Here is a 24,022-nt window from a genome sequence, read left to right as displayed (position 1 = left end):
AGTCCAACCATTACCGAAGCACTGACAAGTCCACCACTAAATTGTCTCTCAGCACCACATCTACAAGTCTATTAAATCCCTCCAGGGATGGTGACTCCACCACTGCCCTGGGCAGCCTGTTCTGGTGCTTGACAACCCTTTAGGTGAAGATATTTTTCCTAATATCCAACCTAAACCTCCCCTGGTGCAACTTAAGGCCATTTCAGTAGCTGCGTTTCACAGGTCCAGTTTGGAGCCAGCTCTCTTCCGGGCTAATCCTTCACTGCACTGTAGCACATAATCATACTTATCCTAAGAGGAATAGTGTCAGCCCAAGAGGCCACCAACACAGCCTGTTCTACCAAAGGCAGCTGCTCACCCCCCTCAGAGCTTCTGCTTTCCAGCAGCTGGCTCAGGATCCCCACTTCCATTCAAGAGCTGCACCAGCAGTGCCAAAACTACTTCTCTAATGCATCTTAAATTGAAAACAGGAAGTGAATTGCTCACTTGGCTGCCTACCTAACATGATGAGAGAGCTACACGCACCCAGGGGAGTGCAACCACAACTGCCAGAGCCTGTATTGTCTGAACATAGTGCAAGGAGAGATGACATCTTGCACACCTAAAATGTCCTGGAAGGACAGTGTGCCAGTGAACACACTCACATGCACACACCCAGTGCAAGGAAAATCCATAAGGTTTTTCAGAACAAGACTCTAATCAGTGTGATGAAAGTTCCCATACAGCCGCTGGATATCGTTCAGCATAATGAGGTGACTGGCTGAAAAGCACTTGAGGAGCTTTACAAAGCTAAGAACAGATTTACCCCTGGCTGCAACTGGCTGTTCTGGAGAGATGCAAGGGGGGGAATTGCTCAGACTCCCAGTAAGAGAAGGGAAGATGCTGCAGACCCAGCTCCTGCGCTGCCTTCTTTGGCTCCACAGCTTTCAAACTTAGGTTTGGCAATGGAGGAACCTTATACCAGGAAAATGTATTTAGTATAATCCATATCCCTGCTTCGCAAGGCAGTAAATCTTGTAATGTAGTGTTCACCTAACAGCTAGAACTTTCTGGGAGCTCTCTAGCTGGATCTATTAAAGCATGCCAAGGGTCTTTTACTGCTGCTAATCTCCTCCTAATCATTTAATGGCTCTCTCCAGTTAGGGGATGAATCAGCAGTAGGTGTAACATCACTGCACATCACTGGAAACGGAGCTCGTCCTTCCCCTCCAGCGAAAAATCCACAGTCTGCAGCACTTCATGGAAAAAGTGGGAGCTTCTTTGGGTGCCGAGTTAGTCAGCACGGATGAACCAGTGGTGACAAGTTCATGGCCCTGGAAGCAGGAACAAATACATTTGTAGGAGCTACAAGTAAACCTTCTCCTAAGCCAAACTCTAGCCTTCCAGCTGTTTCAGGCACACAAACTAGCCATCCATGATCTAGACATACAGCCAAGTCATTTGTAGCAGGAAGCAGCTGACATCCCCTTCTCCCGCTCCAGAGCCTGTTCGCCTTTAGCTCCACTTCTCTGCTCACTTGTACCTGTCTTGAAGAAGTGAGCGTGAGCTGTGTTCCTCCTTGAAGCAGTTTTCTGAACTGATTTTAAAGGCGGCAGCTTTTAAGGTGCTACATTTTGTCCCCATCAGATCCTACGCATCATTCCGTGTCACAGAATCATAGAATAGTTAGGGTTGGAAAGGACCTTAAGATCATCATGTGTTTCCATCTCTGTCTCACCCAACCACACAGACAAAATCTGCATCATAGCAAACCATAATAAACCACTGCATTTTCTGTGGAGGCCTTTCAACTTTAATAAATAAGTGGTAAAACAGTGCCAAATCTGTGCTTCAGGGCTCAAGAGACAAGGGCTATGTTTCAGGGCTGATGTTCCTACAGCACGACTAAAAGACTGGTGCAGTTTCTCAGGCTGGCAGCTGTGGATCTGACCACCTCAGCTGTTGCAGGGTCTTTGTATTGTTATAAACCAAATAGTGAAACACAAGGAAAACTGCCACGGATACTGTGAATTACAGGCTGTGGATAAGGCAGGGATTTAATCCTCTTTAGCTTTGGTAAACAGGTTGGTATCTCAATTAGTCCCAGAGAACTACTGCTGTTGTAAAAGCAACCTCTGCCTTGTCAGTTCCTCTCTTCTAGGAAACTGCTTCTGTGGGAGAGCATAGGAACTAAATCGGAACATAATCCCTATGTCTTAATACCATCATGCATGAGTCACCCTGACAAATTAAGTAGCTGGCTGCATTACTGCTCAGCAATTTAAACATTCATTTCATGCTTGATAGGAGAAAACATTGCACAGAGTGGCCATCCTCCTTCCAGTAGACGTACAGGGAAATGAGATGGGAAACGGCCCGTGGCCATAGAGTGCTTTCTCAAGTCGCAGGTTTGCAGTTGGACTTCCACGGGACTTCAAGCAGAGCATTGCTTCCTTTCAATGGCACCTTCTGCATGATCTTGGGCACAATTTGGTGAAGAGATTCCTCTGAGGGATGGAAATCCCCGTGTGCTCACTGGTGTGCTCCTACAGCTCAGCTAAGGACTTCTTCAGACTTTGCTATGCAGAGTACTTGAAATGAGAGGGGGGAAAAGTAGTGAGTCCATTGACTTTTAATCCCAGCTTTCAACTTCTTAACTCTGCTGCCCACTACATTTTCTTTCCAGGGCAAAAAGCAGGGCCACGCTGTGGCTAACACAGAAATGTAATCCTGCCTCCTCAAAATCTCTCTGTGGAAGAGGAATAGATGCAGAACTGCTGATAAAAGTTACCATTAGAGCACTTTTATCATTGTTTCATGGCTAATCTTCCCCGCCAGAAGGAGACAAAGCTCCCACCAAGCTCTCTTTGGCATAAACCAAATCCTCCCACCCCCAAATAAATACATCAACCACTTGCTCTCCTTTACCTTTGCTTTGACAGCGGGGCAGGGCCTGATGCAGGAGCTGTGTTGACATAGTCTGGCTCATCATCCAGGCTTTCTGTCTGCAGAGCTGCGAGTGAGGGATGGGAAGCACTGATCAGTGAGTGGGTTGATCTAAAAACACATTCACACCATAGACACGCTCTGTGCTCTGCCAGTGTTTAGCCTTTGGTGACAACGTGGTTTTGTGCTTGGGCTGAGAAACCTCAGATCAGTGTCAAGGTCTCCTTGAAGGGACTTCAAAATGGTCACAGCAAATGTGCAAACCCTCTGCAAGCAGTGAGCATGGACATCTTTTCAGAGCCAAAAGAGATGACTTAGATTTAGTTTAGAGAGTGTGCAAATAGGATAACAAGAACCACTTTACTTACACAGCTTTCAACCCAGAGACAGAAAGCTGTTATATATATATATAGATATGTATACATTCACCACTGTCTCCCAGGCCAAACTACCAAGAAGCTTCATAGGAAGCCACACGTTAGATTAAACTGCTGTTTAAAGGTTAGCTTAAGAAATATGCACGGCTGACTACTGCAGGAGAGTGTTGGGCTGACCCACTGGACGTGCATGCTGCACATGTCTCTGTCAAAGGGGATTACAAGGCTGAGCTTGCACCAGGGCAACTTCAAAACCCAAGAGGGTATAAGACATGCAGAGCAACATTCTCCTGTAGCATCCCACGGTCAGGGTTTAGGCACAGCCACCTGCAGAGTAGCCTTTTGAGTACTAGAAACACCACATCCCACCACAGCAGTATTCAGTTACAAGTGCGTGTAGCAGTTTGCACATTGCCTTACGTGTTAAGCACGGATGATTGGGGGTGGGGAAATAAGACGGGGGCAATGGCTGCATTGCTGTGACTATGGTCTGTACTGGTCTAGTGCCCGTGAGCTCCACCCCTGAATAGGAAACAATTCGTGAGAACTTACCTTCTGCTTGATGGAGTTGCCATGTGTATATCGCTGCGCTGTTCTCGTAGTCTGCACCATCATCTGTGAGCAAGAAGAGTTTGGACAGGATGATGCTGAACAGCAAAGGGACCAAAAATGGGCCTTTGTGACCCCCCCCCCTATCGCCCCATGCACGTGGCTGAGTTTCCAGTCAGGCTGCTGCCATCCTGCCCTACATCTGCTGATGCTGCCTCATTGCTTTTCCAGCCCCGACCACGTGCCTGAGTATCTGCAGGCACAGATGGGATCAGGCTGGTCCCTGCTGCTTCTGCCTCTCCTAATTATTCCAGTGGGAGCAGGGCAGGCTTTAGCAGTGCAAAAAGTGTTGTGTTAGATCTCTGAAGAAAACAAAATTGACTTCCTATTCTGATTGCAACATCCCAGGGCAGAAGCTGGAAGCCCTTAAGCTGACATTGTGGTCCAGTGCCATCCTCCAGCAGCTCACTGGCTGCAGGCTTCTTGGGCTGGACATGGTGAGCTGGGAGCTAGAACTGTGAATCAGTCTTGGCCATAACAACAATCAAAACCTAGAGGAGCAATGTAGACCCAAAACTGCTGCAGAAACCTCCAAGTCAAAGGGATCAGTTGGAGGTGAGCTCTCAGCCCCTAAGTATTATCACACACATTCTCCTGCAGCAAGCAGAAACCCTCCAGGTCTGCTCTGTGCCTGCAGCAGCCCATGTAGCCTGGCTACAATAGGAAGAGCTGAGCCTGTGAATGAGGAGGGTTTCCTGAGCTAAGCAGGTCACCATCCCTCTCTGCACTCCCAGGTAGCTTTGTGACACACGTGAACCACAACAGCAGCACCTACCCGTATCCGAGCCCTGAGACACTCCAATGATGATGTTTTGGTAGGAATGGGAATCCTCCTCTTTTTCTGGTGGAAAGAAGGGAAGGGGACAAAAGACTGAAGGAAGCATAGGTGGCCTGAGAAGATCCCTCAGCACCTGCAGGAGAGAGCTGTTTCTCACAACGAAACACACATTAGCTAAAAACCTGTTAGTCTTTGTGACAGCCTGCACTGACCCAGGGATGGGGCATCCCCAGCACAGTCAAACTGAGTCATTGCTGCACCATGGCGCACCGGCCCAGCACCTCCCATGGAGCCACCCGAGGGTGAGCAGTGGAAGCTGGTCTTGAGGCACTAGGACTTTTCTTATGGACAGGAATAAACCCAATAAGCGTAATTACCAGCCCTACAACAGCCCTGAGGTGAACAGGGGAAGGTGAGGAGTGAATCCCCAGGTTCCCAGCCCAGGCAGGCAGTCAGAAAGGTTTTTTCCTTCCTGGCAAGTGTTAAGTTTGCAACTGTGGAGTCTTCTTGGGCTTGTTCTCAGTTTCTAGGGTGGAAACTGAGCCCCAGTCCAAGTACATAAAATCTAATACCATCTAGAACCAAAATCAGCTTGAAAGAATTTAAAACTCCCAACACCTTTGTTCTGTTGCTGGTTATTTCAGCTCCGGATGGGCCCATGAGCAGCTGAACCAGATATTGCTAACCTCCAAACCTGCATCCACTGGTGCCAACACCACCACTGACACACAGCAGTTGGTGTGGTCACGGCCCCTAAGCTGGGAAACTTTGCAGACCCCATAAGCACCACTGCGGCCCACCCTGTGATCCTCCAATGCTTCTCCAAAGCCTCACTGAAGGGGAGAAGCACCAAGCTCAGCCAGGACAGGCAGTCCCTGCAGGGGCAAGGGCTCTGCTGCAAAGAACCATGCCAGGCAGGAGAGAAGGGCATTAGCCAAAGGAGCCACTCAGCCCAGCTCTGCAGCAGCTACACATGTACACTGGCTCTCGGCAGTCCTCAGCCACTGAAAAAACATTAAAACTAATAAGGGATACGAAACCATTCATGTTAATACAGTCAAGTTTCTCTTTCTCCCCCTCCAGCCTCTTTTTTTAAAATAAGGTAAATTATTTGGTAAGCAAGATATTTTTCCTGGTTTTTTTGTTAATTTGTTTTTTGTGTCCCCCCTCCACCTCAGCCTCTTTACATAAAAAATAGGATTCCTGCTTTGAAATTCATTTTAGATAAAAATAGATCAGTGTCCAAGTCAGTGCAGAGAAGCGCTGAGTACCCAGGGAGGTGGGAACATTGCACAGATGCAGTATTTGCCTTGCAAAGATACATTTGAATGGAGCAGTGTGTTTCATCCCACCTTCATTCACTGGCTTCATAAACCAAGCACACAAAATATCTGAAGGTGTTCCCTTGGCAAAAAGCTTCAGGATGAGGATGTGCCCATTCCCATGCATTTGGCCAGGACCAGAGGCTGCAGCTTCTGCTCACACAAACCAGGCTGAGCTAAGAAGAGGGAAACAGCCTCACTACCCTGGATGCTCTTGCAGTGATGGATAATTTGCTGCTGAAACAGAATAAGAACAGTGTTTTGTCCAGTTGGAGCCAAGAATACATTTGGGCTGTTCTCATATAGCCAACAGATGGATGGTCGGTGCTTGGGCATCCCTCAAGCACCACGGCTCCACTACACCCCTTAATGAATGGGTCTCCTGGACCCGCGCTTGCTTCAAGCCATAGGGCAATAACACACAGACCTGAACAAGAAGAGCCTTGTGAGCTCCCTGAGCCACAGGACAGCCGGGCTGGTGGCCCGAGAAGAAACCCATCTCACTCACATGGAGACCTTACCATTGGGTGGTGTGAAGAACGTGGCACAGTTGTAGTAATCCAGAGATATGGGCTCCCTGCAGGAAGAGCAGCGAGAGTTAGCTCCTCCTGCCCACAGCCTGAGCTACAAGAGGGCCAGGGCTGCACTGGGACCAGTATGGCTCTGCTCCGTCATGCTGGTGGGCAGCACCCAGCTACTTACACGTAGGCAGCTTCACCTTGCAGGCAGTCCTCTGCAAGCACAAAGGGTTTGCCATTAGCACACCATACCACTACATGAACTCAAACAACCATCCCAAAGCACAGCCAGACAAATGCCACAAGCACAGCTAAAGCAGATGTCCCCAGCACAGCCCCAAAACTATCCACAAGCAGAGCCAGGAGGCTGGAGCAGGGGGAGGCAGCCCTGATCCACCCCAGGCCCTGAGAAAAGCAGGGCTCATGGACAGATCCCGCCAGCTGGCAGAGAGATTGGGAATATTCTCCCTGGTTTGGGAAAGGAGAGCACAGCCCCATGCACCAGTAATCCTCTCAGGGCAAGCGCCCAGGGGGGAGCAGGGGGCCCATGAGCATCCTGTCCCCCTCTGCTCTGACTATTAATCAGATCAGTGTGTGTCTTAAATGCAATCATTACATTAACCAAGCCCAGCTGCAGCGCTGGCTGCCTGTGTGCTCCCATCAGCTCCCATCCCTGTAACCTCCCATCACCTTCCCTCCCCAGACCCCTGGGCTGCAGCATTTACCTGTCAGGAAATCCCGATACCTGGACTCGGCCCTGCTCCCTGGGGAAAAGCAGAGGGACGCCTTACACTCGGGCTGAGCAATGGGAGCAGTTCAATGACGGAGCCACTGAGCATTTCGACATCAGCAGCTTTGTCCCCATCCAGCTCTTCTGGGCCAGGGGACATGGCTGCAGGACTGGATGCCCCAGGGCAGAGGTGCTGGGACAGCCAGGGGTGTTACTTGAAATAACCTGGCCCTATGGCTCTAACCAGGACTGCTCAGCACTGGATTTTCAACTTAGACCCAGGCCAGATCTTGTTAAGCATCACTGTGCAGCACCATGTGTAGGCGCTACTAATAAAAGTGAGCTTTATCATCACCCATCTTGTTCCCAGGATGACACCCCATTGCCCTGCCTGTGTCTGGCAGTGAGTAACCAGCCTCTCAGAGCTCCATCTTCCCAGTGGGAGCTCCCAGCCGGCACCTACACAAATGAGCCAGGATTTGCGCCATCCCCATTTAGGAATTCTGTGGTAAGTGCTCCCCTGCGGCTGTGTGGATGAGGAAAGCATTGCACCAGTGCCCGTCCCGGGGGGATGCTCACCGTATCCAGCGTGACGGGTGGCACCGAGCTCCTTGGTGGTTTTCCTGACAGAGGGAAAAAGGAGCTAAAATTCCAGGTCTGAGCAAACAGCAACAAGGTTACAAACCACAGCAGTGACTAAGCCAGAAAGACCATGTGTGAAACCTCCTTGCAAGGGTGTAACAGGATACACATTGAACAACGTGAGATAAGGAGTTTGGAGTCAAATCCCAAGATGGGAAAAACTATGCCTGAATATTGCTGCAGAGCTGTTGCAGCCATGGAGTTCAGGAGGGGGTTGGTGATGGGGAGAAGGGGATTCCTTGTGTCAAACTGCTTATAAGCAAAGAATGGCCATTTCTTTTCCATGATGTGCCTCTTATGTACAGTGACAGCTGTCCTTGGGTTCAAGTTAAATAGTTGCCAGTAGAATGCAGCCAAACTGCAGAAAATCCAGAAAAAGCCACTATTGACCATCAATAAATTAAGCAACGTGGTCTAGTTGACGATGTCCCTGCCCATGGCAGGGGGGTTGGACTGGATGAGCTTTGAAGGTCCCTTCCAACCCAAACTATTCTGTGATTCTTACGCCTCTCAGTATAGCCCAAGGCACATTTATAAGGTCCAGAACCTAATCCCAAATCCCAAACATTTGCATATGTTGGCTGAACTTCATCCAACCTTGGCTCTGCAGCTAGATTTTTTTGTTTGGGGTTTGTTACCTACCTCACTATTGATAAGTTTTCAGGTTCCTTAATTTGTTCCAGCCTTCGGGTCATAGCTAGTACCAGGAACAAAACAGGGTGTTAATGATTCTGGCATCAGCAGGTATTTCAAAGAGCACAGAGCATCCACCACAGAGGATCCCATGGTACTGGCAAACACTCTTCTAACACATCCCAAAATAGCTTCCGGATCGTTCTTTTAAAGTTCATAAATGGCCAGAAAGGAAACAAATAGAGGGAAAGCTGGTGTCTGTGCAGAGTGGTGAGCTGGCAAACACACACCAGAGGAAGCTGCAACCCCAACTGCTGCCTTATTGCCTGTTCTCACCCAAAACTGATTTGAGGCCTTTCTCACGCTCAGCACCTCTCCCTTCACGCTGCAGGATGCATTGGTGTGTCATGATGCTGTGGTCGGGCCGGGCCGAAGCAAAGACTTGTAGGAGGGTTATAGAGCTCAGGCCCAGCCAGGTCCCAGGAATGGGACCCTGCAGAGCCCATCTGCAGATGGTGATATTTAACACAGACCCATCAGCAGCTCACTTTGGGATCACAAGCAAAAGGTCAGTGCCTAACTCAGCTTGCTGCAGGAAGCAGTAAGGGGGTGATGGTTAATGAGTCACTGTCAGTTTGGGTTCCCCCACACTGCCATTTGCACAGGGTGAGCAGAGCCATTTGAAGAGCCTCCGTTAATAAAGCATTGCGCTTTGATGACACTGCTTCAGTGATCTATTTTCAATGTAAAGGGAGACTCTTTTCCTAGAGCTCAGAATTCACACGCCTACAAGCATCTAAGGTGGCTTTTACAATCTCAGTCTCATAACTTTTCATCGCCTGGCTTCAAGGTGACTCTTTTATATCTACTTTCCCCTCATTCCATGCATACAGGACCCCCACCCTGCAATGTAGGAGCCCCTGCAATGCTCATACTCACCAGAATGGGATCGGATCACCTCAAAACTCTGCTGGCTTCTGAGCCTGGAAAAAACAGAGGTACAACCTCAGCTGAATTTTGGGGTCTATGACAAGGAAAGTAAATGCAAGAGACCTCTCTGCTTGGTGAGTGGGGGGAGGAGAGTGCAGCTTCCACACTGGGCTGGACGAAACACCGAGTGAGCATCACTCAGCGAATCATGCAGGACCTGTTATGAGCCGGGACTGGTGTCCCAGGCTCTTCTTTGTCCCTTTAAAGTCAAGATGTGCTTATGGGCCACTGGCAGAGCAGCCAACATCAGCTAAGAGAAGGACTCAGGGTGAGGAAAACATCGTTTAGGATAATTCCTATTCTGACACTTCATGCATCGGTTAAGGCCAGAAGAGTATTTTCGCCCACAAAAAACCTGGGTGTTCACCCATGAAATGGCTTCAAACCCCACTGCTTTGCTTCTGCTGCTGTCCCTGCCCCTCCCAACATCCCTTAACATCAACCTGAAAAAAATAACGTACAAGATCAACAGTAAAAATAACACAGATGCCCAGTAACCTCTTTACTTTTTAGTTAACATGAGAGCTGCTCTTTAGAGCACAAGAGGATTCAAGAGATCTTCTACTGCAGGTGCATGTGGGCACTTATTAACTCTGATTTGGGGACCCTGAAAGCATCCCCTTCCTTCCCTTTCACTTGGGTCACCCTCTGTGCCAAGCCAGTATTCATGGCACAGAGTTGGCCATGGTAGATGAGGTGCCCAAGGTCCCCACTGCAAAGTCTGCAAACATATAGTTAACCTACTTTGCTTGCAAAAAGCCCTAACTGCCCCAAACCAGATCTCTAGAAGGAGCAGACAATACCACAAGCCTGAAACCACCTAATCCCGGTATAAATTCCAAGGAGTCAGGACAATTCAACACAAGCCCATGGGAAACGGAGCATGCGCTGGCTTTTCCATTGGTCTGCGATGGACCACATCAGAGCTTTCCCCCATCCTGGGCAAGCAGGGCTGAAGCAAACACCCTGACCCCACAGAAGCCTTTGCAGAGCCCCTTTGCACTCTGTTTACTCCTATATCAAGGGTTACAAGCCAGCTTTTTCACTTTTTCCTTTTACCATCTAGCTGTGGTTTGTCTGTTGCTGGAGGAAATAAGGGGGGTGCGGTGTGTACAATGCATTTCCTTTGTTGCTCATGCTGCAGGTCAGTGGTTTATCTGGCTCAGGGTCCCACCAGCGCCAGCCAAGCATCTTGTTTATGAAGTTACCAACCTCTCTGCCTCATCTCAGGGCACAACAGGGCAGGATAAGCACTTGCCCTTCCAATTCTCCCAGTCCTTTTTCCAACTGGTTAATGACACACAGGCATCATGGTCAGAGCTTCAGTTTGGGTTATTCTTTGTAAAGGCATTATCTCTTCTGCAGCCCCTGGGCTGGGACACACTGCCCTGCATTCCCCATTCTGGGACTATTTTATCCCAGCTGAGATCCATGGAGCAGGTCTGGCTCCGACCAGGTCTCACTCCGAGTGAGCTGTTTAGGGAGAAAAAACAAAGGATTGGGGAAAGCAACTTACTGGCTCCTCCGCTCATTCAGCTGCTTCTCTCGCTTGGTAGCTGGAAGAAAAGGGAAAAAAAGGCCTTAGAAAAGGATCATTTGGGAGTTAAAGATCAGAAAGACCAATAAAACACATTCACAAATCTTCCTCACCCAGGAGCATGTGAGGACAGCAGAAGCAGCAGTTGTGATGCAGTTTGACTGATGTTTTTAAACCATGTTTATATTATCTCAGACACCAGAGCAAGTGACCCATTCCTGTCCCCGAGCTGCAGCCTCTCTGCCCCAGTAAAGCCCACCCAGTGCTCAGAGGTGGGCTCAAACCCCCACTAGTGTGGGTGCTCACCCATTCTCTTTGTATGTAATGCCTATCTGAATTCATGCTGCAGACTCTCCTCCTGTGCCTGCCCTCCTCCTGCCCGTCTGCCCCAGAGCCTCGACATCTGGAGATGCTCCTCCTGGGTGGGTTGTCCCAAAGCCACCCACCACAATGACCATGGAGAGGGGTCTGCAGCCCAGGGTGTCGCACCCACCCCAGGGAAGGGGTGCTGAAGGGTTAGGGGATCCTTCCCCCCAGTTGCTCTCTGGCCTCCAGCAGAGACCCTTCCCAGCACAAGCTGCTGGATCATCCCTGCAAGTGCAAAGTTCCTCAATCTGGCACATGGCTGAGCAGAACCAAACCCGGACGGGACATCCCAAGAGCAAAGGGATGCGCGGGGCCACAGGCAGCACCCAAAGCACATGGTCAGGACCTTACCCGAGAGCTGGCACTTGACGCAGAGGCTGACGGCGGCCCCGAGCAGCATCAGCGCTGCAGCTGCCCACAGCAGCTCCAGCTGCGCCATGGCCCGGCCACATCCAGCCTGAAACACAGCAGCGAGGGGAGCCCATGAGCATCGGAATGCTTCCACCCCCCTCCCAGACACATACTCTTTGCCTTCACAGCCCCAAAGGGCCGGGTGCTTGCTGAGGGTGAGGATTTAGGGTTTTGTTACAGGGCGGCACAGCAATGCCTGTTCCCTGCTGCTCCGGTCCAGGGCCCACACACACTTAGTGCTCCCGTAAGACCTGGAGCTAAACCCTTATTTCACTGTAAGGAAAGAGAAGAGACTCATGAGGATCCCCTCAGGACACTAGCACAAAGAGGAAAAACATACTTGGACCTGCTCATTCCCACTCCCATAACACACAGTGCCATCATCAGACATTGTCAGAAGATACCAACTGTCAATATCTGGAAGAGAGGGCAGAAAGGGCAGCTTTGAATATTCCCAAGTGCCTCCAAGACTTTTGTACCAGATGCTTTGGCTATTTCCCTGCAGCAGAGTTACTTTAAATGTTAAATTCCCCACAGTTTTTCCTGCCTTGGGCTGGCTCAGACACCAGCACCAGGTCTTCCCTTCCCTTCCATGAGAGGCTCTTCCACAAACAGCAGCTAACATTTTGTAATAATCAGCATGATTTGGCTTCAGTTTCTTCCTTTAAAATATAAACCATCCTATAAATATCCCAGCAAGCTGCCTGCTGGGAGCGAGATGGATCCTTTCGCCCATTCCTATTCCCCAGGGATGAATTTTTCTTTACTTACAGATTACATTAATTTATTTTTGTTTTTTTAATAAACTTCTCCTTTGGCCCCTAAGGATGGAGACACTTCAATTTGCCAAAGGCCAGGATGTCATTGCTCTGCCTGGCAGGAAGATTTCCTATTGCCTAACTGGAATCTCCCTTATTAAAATTTAAGCCTGTATTGTGTTGGTATAGCCCCTGTGGGCGAGAGAAGGAAATGTGTGTATATAGACTGGGGGAAATACATATATGTGTAAAATAATTACAATAATTAAAACTATTTAAACAAATATCAATAAAAGACAATAGAAAACAGCCTCTTGATTCTGCCCTGCTCAGCACCATCTGCCTCCATGTGTGTAAAGCAGAATAAATAACATTTCTCTGCCCAATCTCAGACTCCCCATTCACAGAGGAGAAAACTCTTCTCGCAGCAGCCAAGCCCTCGATGCTGACCAAGCATCCTTCTGCCCATGCCAGTCGGTCAGTGCTGTAGCCAAGGATGCTGGTGGGAGGTTTGTCGTCCGGATTGGCATTGGAGTCCCAGTGTCATAATGACCATGGTGCAAATCAGTGTGAGGCAGAGGAAGGAAAGGAAAGACCCCGTCTCCCATTTTGGCTTTGGACAGCCCCTCAAGCAAGCATTGCTCTGCCCCTGCCAGGAGGGAGTGACTGCAGAAGGACAGAATGAGGTTTGGTGTCAGCATCCTCTCAGTGATGCCCAGACACAGTCTGGCTGCCCAAAAGTGACCCTACGCCCAGCACAAGTTGGCTTCAAGACCATCCTCTCTGCCTGTGAGCGAACTGGGTTTATTTCTGCTCCATTTGAGGCTGCCTTGAAGGGCTCACAAGGGCACAGCAGCTCCCAGCACTTGCTGCACTGTGGCTTTGCTCTTTATAGACTCCCCAGGAGCCTTTCCCTGCAGAGTTTCTTGCAGCACATTCTGAGGATGATGGGATGAGTTGTTTTAAGTTAACAGCCCAGAACCTCATGGACCTACCCCAGGGGTGCGGGACCAGCACTCCGGGACCAGCACCCAGTCAAAACCATGTGGTTTATCACTTCATTTTCCCTTGGCTCAGCATCCCCCATGGAAATGATGAGCTGTGGATCATCTCTAAAGCATCTGCAAGAGGCAGCTAAGGGAAGTTGACCCAATGCTGGCAACCGAAATTCACTATATGAAGGGCTGTAACACTGCTGGTGTAGTTGCGGGTTTGGGTGGGTGGTGTTTTGTGTTTCCCCCACCTCTTTTTTTCTTTCCTTTTCTTTAAAGTAAAGGCAAGGCAGAGCTGAAGGCGCCTGACAACACTGGCCTCATTTGTACTGCTATAGGGCAGGCTGCCATCTCCCTTCTAGAGCTAGGTTTGTTTCTGCAGTGGGGCAGTAATGCCACAAACCCAGGCTGCTCCCAAGCCCCTCACTCAACAGGAACACCAAAGGTGGATATTTGCAGGGGTGCTGAGCAGGGCACCACACATCTCATCACAGCATCCCCCATGGAGAAAGCTCCTGCAGACACCAAGTCACAAGCACAACGCCAGCCCAGGGATTGTTATTTGTGTTCACCCAACATCCAAGTCCAGGGATATCCTTTCTTTCAGTCCAAAGCTCCTCTTGTAAGGAGCTGATGGGAGGAGGTGATGAACAGATTTATGACAAGCAGAGGCTGGAGGCACTTACTCACGGCTGTCAGCATATAAATACAATATTTGGAAGGCTGAACATACTTTCCCTACTCCCTGCCTTGGGGAGATGGGAGAGGAGAAAACACAGACTCAAGCTACTGAGGTCTGTGATGAGGCCCGAGTGTATCAGAAGGACGTATGAAGTTAATGACTTGCTTTCAAGATGCTAAATTCAAACATGGGGAGAAAACAAGTTCCCATCTAGCTCCAGGAGTGGCATTCACTTGGTGTCGAAACACCCTGTTCTGTTTATACACTTCCCTGTTCTCCTTTTCTATTGGTTTTTCCCCCCAGTTTTGTGCTGGCAGAAGTTCCTCCTTGCACAAGGAAGCTGGTGCAGCCACAGCGTGTGTCTCTGGCACCAACACTGACAAATCCCCCGGGAGCAGCCACTCCGAATAAGCAATTCCAGGGAAAACAACACACTGGAGGCCGGATAAAGCCACGATCTCTGCAGCACAGCACCTCTCTTGCGAGGGGGAAGCACGCCTTCTGCACAGGGGTTGCTCTTTTCATGGCCTCAGATATTCATAGCAACCAAAGAGACAAACAGGGTTTATAATGGGAAGAATAAATGAATTTGCCAGTGATCATTCCCTGTGTACGTGCCAGTCCCATCAGCTGGTGTGGGGGGTTTCTAGTCCTAAATGAAGGATTAAACCCAGTAACAGAACTTGCTATAAACAGCCAAGGGAAGGAGAGGTTGTTTTATCAGGGAAGACTGAAAGGCATCTCGCTTTTAAGTCTACTAAAGCAGAGGTTGAGAGTATGTGGACATTAGATTGAGAGTATGTGGATATTCACTGTCAATCTGTCCAAGAGCAAAATACCAAAGTGAGAAAAACTGTTATTTAAATAAGACAATACTGGCTTCTAAAATGAGTGGCTATAAGGTGGATATGCACGGGCTAGAAAGAAAGTTCCTAATGGAGGGAAAGCCTGGAGGAACTTTCCAACAGCAGCAGAAGAGGCAAAAAGCCCACTTAAAAACCCTTTAAGAGTACCTAAAACATACTTACACTGTTTGATAAAACCCCAGGAGAGTGAGGAATGTGTTGATGTGGCAAAAAGGGCTGGTTTTCTGCAAGATCATTTCTAATGAAGTCATTTCAGCCCTTTGCAGGCACCAAGCCCACCCCTGAAAGCCTCTCATGTTGTAAGAGAAGGACTGAAACTGCAGGTTTATATCATGTACCCAACCTATCTGTAAAAATAAATGCCCCAAAGGCAAATATAAAGCAGTCATCATGTGTCCCCTCCAGAAAGTTGTGTGCTCTGCACCAGTTTGCAATAGATTAAGACTAATTTGGACTGATTGGATGAGTCATGGCATGAAATATAGAGTAGGGAGTTTATTTAAAACCTCGCCATATGAAATTTAGCACAGGGACTCCTCGCACAGATGCAACGTTCAGCTTGACTCAGTGTCTCCAGCGTCTCTAAGAAAAGAAACACTACTTTCTGTTTGTCTGCCTTGCACAGATTGCCCCAGAAAGTCCCACCGATAGAGGAATTAAAGTCTCAGACCAAGGGAGCTCCCATGGTTGGAACCACTTCAAGGACCAGCATTGAGCCTCCAGAAAAGCTCCTTTCCAAAGGCCTCCATGTCCCATTTCCCACCAGATCTTACACCAGCATGAGTTTTCTTAGGAAAGCTGCTGCTATATAGATAAAGTCTGATTTTCTACAGCTATTCAAGCAGACCGTGCTTCAATTTATACCAGGGGAGCAGTGGATGCATTTCAATAGAACACAGGACAAAGAGAGAAAATAGGAATTGATAGTTCAGCTTTCACATAATCACTTTGTAAAATGGTTTAAAACACCTCAGGTGGAAAATACAGCACAAAAGCCTAATCACAAGCAGCATGGAAGCAGAAACATCTTGTATCTATCCTTAACTTCCCCTGTTTCAGGCAGCAGCAGCAAAGCCATGCAGCATCCTTCACCACTGCTGTGGAGCCCAGGGGGATGCCACGTTAGGAACTGCAGACATGGGCAACTCATATGGACGTAACTCAGTACTCCTCTGTAGTCCAGAGCAATGAAATGAGCTAATATCATGCAAAATTATCCCAAAATCATCCTGTTCTGCTAAAGTGTCTACCTCTTGGCCCCTATTACGCTGAACATTGATCACAAGAGAAAACTGCTGCAAAGACAAAGCTCTTTCCATCCAGGATTAGCAATTTCAAGCACTTACATGCAGTAAAACACATACAGTCATATACATAATGCCAGTCAGCCCCGAAACTGATGGAAAACCCAGAAAGTGGAGTTCAAATCAGCTACTTTGTAGGATTGGGCTTTGGAGGGGGAAACAGAGCAGGCTGCAGCAGTCCCAGAAACTATAGGCAGGAGCCAGCAGCGGGACTGATGGATGTGGGATGAGGGCAGCTCAGCCTCAATCTTCTAGAATATTGTAGTAGAGGTGAATGCAGAAATCATGTAATTGAGAACCAGCCAAATGCCATAAGCAGATGGAGTAGAGAGGTGTAAAGAATAATATTGTGAAATAGGTTGTATGGGACAGACTCTCCTCTTGGGTCAGAGGAGCATAAATGCTGCCAAGAAAAGTTATTTGGTAGTTTTCACACCTTGGGGCTTGTCAGGTGATAGCCATGAGCAGCAGTGAGGAATAAAACCCAGCATGTGCCTTTTCAGAAGGGTTTTCCAGGTGTGAACCTGCTTTACAGAGGGTGACCGAGGTCTGGCCCAGGATCTCCGAGCTCACTGAAATTAGTGGGACACCCCACGAGCCCCAAAGCCTGCACACAGCCCCATGGGCATTTCTCTCCCCATCCCTCCTTCCCTCTCCCACCTTACCCACAGGATCAGCCGCTGTCCCCCGTCTGTCCCATCTCCTCCTGCCTCTCACAGCCAACAGCCACCAACGCTGGAGTCAGCTCCTCTGAGCTTCTGGTTTCCTGTCATCATCTGAATCACTAACCCCAGCATCCGCTGGTCAGCCCCTCACGAGGGACCCGCGGGGCTGCTCGCACAGGCTCACCCTGGGCAGTAGTTTATCAGCCACAGGGAGAGGAAGAGGCTGGCGTGGTGAGGAGCTCTGTGGCTGCCAACGTCCCTTCCCAAGCAACCCTCTAGGCTGGTGCCCCCCAAAAGCTCAAGTTTCCTTTTAGCACAGAGCCCTGGCAGGATCTGACACCGCACGCTGTGAGCGGCAGATGCCGCCTGGAAAAGCTTGTAGCAGGTAAAGCAAACTGTAAGTTCTCTCTTAGTTTTTTATAGAAGAGACGATGTCTTAAAGGCAGCAAACAGCCTGAGGTCACTGTTGCTAACAGCCAAACCTGGAGCTCCTGTCCAGAGCTGTAAGAATAAAACTATTCCTGACACTTCAGCATTGGCAGTTTGCAGACATCAGACACCATTTCACTGCACTCTTAAAAAACCCAGTAGTAGTTCCTTAATATTTTGGTGCTTAACTAGAATAAGGAGGGTTTATGAATATGGGGAATTGATCTACTGGCTCAGAGCCCTGTTACAGCACATGAAATGTGTATCCTGCTCTAGGAACAGGAAAGGCTGCATGTATACAGCAGCCCTATGTAGTTGTAGCTACCAGAGCACGACAGCCAGGCAGGCACACACTTTACAGCTGCAAGCAGAACACCACTTCAAGCTGCCTCTCCCTGAGGCTCTTGAACACATCTCTTACACACAGGCATGTAAATTATTCAGTAAAGGGAAATTCTGTTATATTTAAAGTAGGGCACTCTCAAGCTGCCACAACCAGTTACCCACGTCCACCTCTCTGTTATAGAAGATGACTCTATCATAAACATCACACAATACCCAAGTGTTCACAGCTCTGGGATGGGAAATTCTCTCTCAGGCTTTCAGAGGAAACACTGCTTTGATTGTTCACCACTGCACAAAAAAATACATCCACACTTTCTCTCTTCCAAACCTAACTCAACGTACTAAAATCATTGCTTTGATGTGCTTCCCAGAGACATTCCCACAAGAAATTCGGGTGCAGGAGATTCTCTTAGAACCAAAGAGTAGAAGTGGTATCCTGTGTATAAAGGATACTATATAATGTGAAATGCTTTTCTGAATGCTGAAAGAGTTGCTGCAAAATTGGCATTTCTAGCAGAGGTCTTCACTATGAAGTAGTTTATTAGAGGCTTTCTAGCAGGTTTTTTAATGTATTTAAACACAATCTGATAACAGAAGTTCTACGAAATTGTTCTTTATAGCAGAACTGATGCTCTGAATGTGCTGGAGACAATTGCAGCCTGCCTTTCATATCAGAAATTGATCTCATTAGGACCAGCCACTGCTAAAAAGGTCCCATGTATTTGCTTACAGGTTCTCTGGTGGGTCTCACAGCTCCAGAGACGACTCACTGCCGTGGTACAGACGTTACCGCAGTTGGCACTGACGGCACCTTGTGTCAGTCCCCTAGTTGTCTCCTGGACTGATGCACACACCAGCTCAGCCTCTCGAGAAGCTGTTGCCATGCCCAAGGGGCAAAGCAGCAGGGTCACCCACAGTGCATTACAACAGCGATGCTCTTAAGAGGCCAACCACCTCGATGTCTAACTTGGATGAGCAGGTAATTACTGCAGTAACACACACCACTGCAGATACCATCTCCCTTCTTCCTATTTCTCATGAGAAGAGCTTGGTGCAGGGATCCAGGACGAGAGCACGCGCCCCGAGCACCTACCAACACAACCATGAGTTCTGCTCCTCCTGAGGCCAGACCAAGCCCCCTTGGACACCAAACTCTGCTTCAGGCTTTACTCTCTGTCCTAACCCCTATGCCTCATATAGGCCTGCTGCTAGAAACTATTTGTGGTCTAATAAAACCATTTCTGGTCTGAAAAGAAGGTCAAAGATACAGGAACATCACACTTTTATCTACTGCAATGAATTATATAAAATGCCACATTACATTTGCACCTTCCCACATACTTTTCAAAGCTTACCCATTTCAGCTTCATTTTGTTTTCCCCCATAAAAAACACGTAGCACCTACTCCTTCAGTTAGTTTTACCAGCTAACCAAACCCTCTTTTTCTCACATTGATACAGAGTTAACCAGCTGTAGGTAGATCTCTTCGGGCCCAGAAAGGTTGTGAGAACCCATTCTCCACCCTGCACACCTTACCTGCTGGGGCTGGAAGGCTGAATGGCCTTAGAGACCAGCTCACATTCTTCCTGATGAAGGTGGGGTCTGCTCAAAGCCCAGCTGGTTTTGCTTGAACCAGGTGCTAGGACTAACGCTGATCAGAAATTAGCAGTGAAACAAGGATGACAAAACATTGCATCATCTAAACTGGCCTTTCTGCAGAAACATACTTTTTACAAGGGCCTGTAGGGACAGGACAAGGGGAATGGCTTTAACCTGCCAGAGGGGAGATTGAGATGAGCTCTTAGGCAGAAGTTCTTCCCTGTGAGGGTGCTGAGGCGCTGGCACAGGGTGCCCAGAGAAGCTGTGGCTGCCCCATCCCTGGCAGTGTTCAAGGCCAGGTTGGACACAGGGGCTTGGAGCAACCTGCTCTAGTGGAAGGTGTCCCTGCCCGTAGCAGGGGGTTGGAACTGGATGAGCTTTAAGGTCCCTTCCAACCCAAACCATTCTATGGGTCTGATTCTGTGCAACACATCCGATACTGAAAGCTTTGAGGAAAGGTTGCTGAGCTCCAACAGGTTCTTTTTCTTAAATCTCATAAGCTTTGTGAATCAAGCGTTGCCTATTTTGCAGGAGACCAGCATTCAGATTCCCCTTGTGCTGGGACCAGAATAAGCACACGTCTCATCCCAAGCACTTAAACAAATGGGTTTGCCAGATTTTCACAGCAGCTTTAATGAAAGCCACATCTTGAAGGAAATATTCTGATGTGCTAAACTAGTGCTGGCACATTCATGTACAGGCCAAGAAACAGCTTTCCTCTCAAGCTGCAGCCTCATGAGCATCTCCTCAAGGAAAAGAGGAAGTGCCACCTCCTCCCCTGCCCCAGCTGCATGCCCCACTGCAAACCTGACCCCCCCGAGCCGAAACCGAGAGCAGCCCCGTTGTAGCTGAAGATACCTGCTGCTACCGCCCAGTGGAAAGACAGCTCACAGCCAGGGCTTCTGCGGCTTTACAACCATTTGCCCAAGTAAGCTTTGCAAAGACTAATCCTGTACATCCCTGCGGTGCTATAAAGCTTCTTCCCATGCTTATCCTGCTTAGTTCGGCCTTGTAGACACGGTAATTCTGAAATCTGAACACAAAACCCTAGAAGGTTTGAATGCTTTTATTTGATTATTTTTTATACAGCAATACAAATTGTACAGGTTGGTTACAGTACAGATTTCGCAGGGGTTCAGAGAGGTACTTAGTGATTTTTTGGTTTATTTAAAAGAAAGAGGCAGATCTCGGGAGCACGGTGACATGAACAAAACAATCTCACAGTAGGGTGCGAGATCCCTGCCGTGGGGAACACTTAACCTGGCTGAAACCTACAGGGCAGGATGGCAGCGTTCCCAGCAATAACAGACCCAAAACATCAACCCTGGGATACTCTATAGAGCTTTACACAAGAATTTGTGAGCTTACAGGTTGTTTCTGTAACAGCACTGAAGGTCCTTAAAGCCCTTGGATGCACTTTGCTGCGAACGGGACAGAAATGAGGGAAGCTGATGTTAAAATTAAGCTACTGTTGAGCAGGACACGTCACAAAACACAGTCATTGCAGCTGTGGAAAAGGGAACCAGAAAATGCTTTAGATTTAGTCACTCAAACAGCTACAGGAAGATGAGGAACATGATCTTAGAGCTAATAACACTGACACGGGCGACACCATGCGCACGTGGTGACAGCGCTTGTGCAACCAGAACTTGATCTCCTGTATCTTGTGCCCACCTGAGCTTTGGGTTTACGTGAGCAGACACAGATGGAAGCAGCAAAGCTCCTTTGCAATCCCTGATGTGCAGAATAGGGGCAAGCCATACCTTGGTAGCACCTTTCTCCAGTTAGCCTAAAACATACAATGTCATCAAGATACTGCTATTACTAACACGCACCAGGCTTGAGAGGCAAGTGTCTGGCACTGAAGGATTAAATCCTTTCAGAAAGCAGGGCCAAAGACTATAATTACACCATTTTAAATGCTTCTGGTCAGTTGGGTTAATACCACTACAGTGAGTGGTATCACAGATAACAGAGTAAATTGCAGATTATATAGATAAAACGCATGCACCTAATAAAAGATGGCCCTCTGCCACTTCAAAGATTCTTGATTCCTTAACATCCTGCAGTGGGTAAGTGGCATTTGAGGGGAGGGATGCAGCTACCAGATTAGAGAAGTCCAATCTCAGCTGGAAACCAAATTCCTCCTCAGCCACAGAAACTCCTCTTTCTAAAAATTTCAGACAAGCATCATCTACAAAATTGCATCCCAACAATCCAGTCCAGAAAAGTGCCCTTGAGAACTACGAAGGTTCTATGCTAGAATGTGCCAGGATCTACAACAGCCTCACTCCTCCAGAGCCTTCACTGGTAGCGAAACACAGAAACCATGAGTATGTAAAACATAAACTTAACACAAATGTGAAGATGCTTGTGGGTAACAGCTTATTGCCCGTGTTCTTGCTGTAAGCCAGCAGGAATAATGATACTTCCACACACTGAGAAGGAATGAGGTGGTACCAAACCCAGGGATCTATGCCTGGCTGTCACTGCACTGCTCAGAGCAAACGTGACTCCTTTGTCCAAAACACATTCCAGGTGAGCAGGGGGATTCCTGGAAACCATGCACTGGAAACAGCTTTGCTCAAAGCACTCGGCAGGACGAGGGCTGCTCTGCAAGTCACTACACGTGAGCACTCTGCATTTCAGGCTTTGCTGCCTTTATCCTTCAGTCTTTTCTACAAAAAGGAGGGGTTGGAATATCACAGGGTTTGCTCTAAAATTCTCAGCATTCTATAATCTTTTCTGCAAGTCAGCAGGTAGTACTACAGGTAGCAAATTCTCCTACAATACTGTGTGCTACAGTCAAGATGGAAACTACAATAGAACTCCTAAGACAAGTTGAAAAACATCAGGATCATCCAAACCTGCCCTGGGACAGTGAATCTTGGGCACAACTGCTCCCTGGGACACCTCGCTGAACTTCAGACACTCATGGTCAGCATCAGAGACTCTTTGAGTAGCACCAGCACATCTCAGTAGCTGGCTAACATCTTGTTGCTGCTTTAGGAAGGCAAGTAAGCCACCCTCAAGGGCATAGATTTGACTCTATCTCCAGCCTATCATTTGAATAGGGGAACACTCCTCCTCGCTCTTCAACCATCAGAACCCCACTCATGACCACTGAGTCTCCTCTGATGCTGCCATCGTCTAGGGAGTTCACAACACACCCCTGCCAGCACGGCTGCTCCTGCTAGAGGACTGGGATTAGCTCTCCCAGGACCACTCCTGGCCTTGGAATTGCTTTTAAGTGGTCGCCAGTGGAGTTCTGCAGCAGGTTGCATGCACGCTGCTTACTCTGGCATTGTCCCACAGCTCTTCCAGACATGCCAGTCTTCCCCACCTGCACCCCAACTGGAAAAACACAACAAAGCACTTTCCACAGTAGCAAAGCAAATTCAATTTCAGTTCCAAAATCTGTCTGCTGCATTCCTGACTTCAGTTTTGGTCATTTTTGTAAGTTCAAGCTTGAAGAAAGCTCTGCACAGCTGCTAGAAATAACTTGGGGAGAATATGAATAGCCACAAAGTGCATTATCTATTTGTTACCACGGCTGGTAACCTCCTAGGTCTAGGCTTTGCCATGCCAGGCCTAGCTTTAAGCTGCAGGTAAAACTAAGCACCACAGATTACACCTTAACTGGTTTTTTTTGCTGGTGGGATGGGGCAAAAATAATCTTGTTTCCCCCTACAAAACTTCAAATGTCACATGTGTATATTAATTTTGTCAACTGTTGACACAAGCTCATTTGAGATGCTTCTGTATAGGAAAACGTTCATTAATTTTTTGAAGGGAGGATAGAAAAAGGACTGGAGGGGTTTAACCCTGAGCCATATGGAAGCAGAACTCAGAACGCTCCAACAAAACCAGGCAAGGCATTGATGGCTGCATATGGAGAACTACAAAAATATTAAATGATACTGGGGATCAGGCTACACTCACCAGTGGGAAACCCTTGACCAAGCAGATACTAGCAGGTACAGAAAGCTACATATAGAACTAAGATGAGCCATTTTCCATCTCTCTACCTTTCTCACAAGTCAGTGTTACTTCCCTCCATGCACTGAGGAAATCATTGCTTCTACCACGCAAAGGCCTGAAACACCAGCTCTGAGCAAGCCTTGTGTGGCAGCTAAGGACACCACCTCCAACAGCTAGCCCTGCTCTTATCCAACACTCAGGGTGTTGCTCCTGTAGGACAGCCAGGTGCTAGTACACACATTGTGCTGCTTCAGCAAGTGGCTCCAGAGCAGGAGTTGGATTCTCTGCTCAAGCTGTCCTAACAGCAGGTCTAAACAGTGACCAAGTAGCCAGAAGGCAGGAACACTTCCCATCCTTTCATGCTATAGAAAGCAGTAAAAGCAGCAGGGAGGTCAGAGCTCATTTCCTCCATAAAACCACGGCTCCCCGTCTCAGCATACCCTGCAGCATGCATACACTTCACAGGCACAGGGCAACAGCCTCCTCAACAGTTACAGCTAGTGGGAAACAGGTCAGCTGGAAAAGTTGGCAGAAACTGGGCAAGGCAACAGCAAACTGATCTG

At 48.3% G+C, this 24,022-nt stretch overlaps 1 protein-coding gene across 6 annotated transcripts; it reads right to left on the bottom strand.

The window, feature by feature from the left end:
• Window positions 1-855: 855 nt before the first annotated feature.
• LAT2 (linker for activation of T cells family member 2) lies at window positions 856-11,867 on the bottom strand. 6 transcript variants are annotated; one of them, XR_003989531.1, is made up of 13 exons: window positions 11,779-11,867; window positions 11,041-11,080; window positions 9,474-9,517; window positions 8,544-8,598; window positions 7,839-7,882; window positions 7,255-7,293; window positions 6,714-6,744; window positions 6,533-6,588; window positions 4,687-4,752; window positions 3,855-3,917; window positions 2,908-2,992; window positions 2,333-2,570; window positions 856-1,313 (listed from the first exon to the last, which is right to left on the bottom strand). XR_003989531.1 is itself a non-coding variant. In XM_030472321.1 (12 exons), exons 1-12 carry the CDS (start codon window positions 11,864-11,866, stop codon window positions 2,549-2,551), a joined length of 633 nt encoding a protein of 210 aa, XP_030328181.1. In that variant the 5' UTR covers window position 11,867; the 3' UTR covers window positions 856-2,548. The 6 variants fall into 6 exon arrangements, 4 of the variants coding, with proteins under 4 accessions (XP_030328181.1, XP_030328182.1, XP_030328179.1 ...); XM_030472321.1 differs by having other exon boundaries at window positions 856-2,570; XM_030472322.1 differs by lacking the exons at window positions 3,855-3,917; window positions 4,687-4,752 and having other exon boundaries at window positions 856-2,570.
• Window positions 11,868-24,022: the final 12,155 nt, after the last annotated feature.

This window comes from Strigops habroptila (assembly GCF_004027225.2).
Source record: "Strigops habroptila isolate Jane chromosome 13 unlocalized genomic scaffold, bStrHab1.2.pri S16, whole genome shotgun sequence".
NCBI classification, from domain to species: domain Eukaryota; kingdom Metazoa; phylum Chordata; class Aves; order Psittaciformes; family Psittacidae; genus Strigops; species Strigops habroptila.
This window is presented reverse-complemented; position numbering and strand designations above follow the sequence as displayed.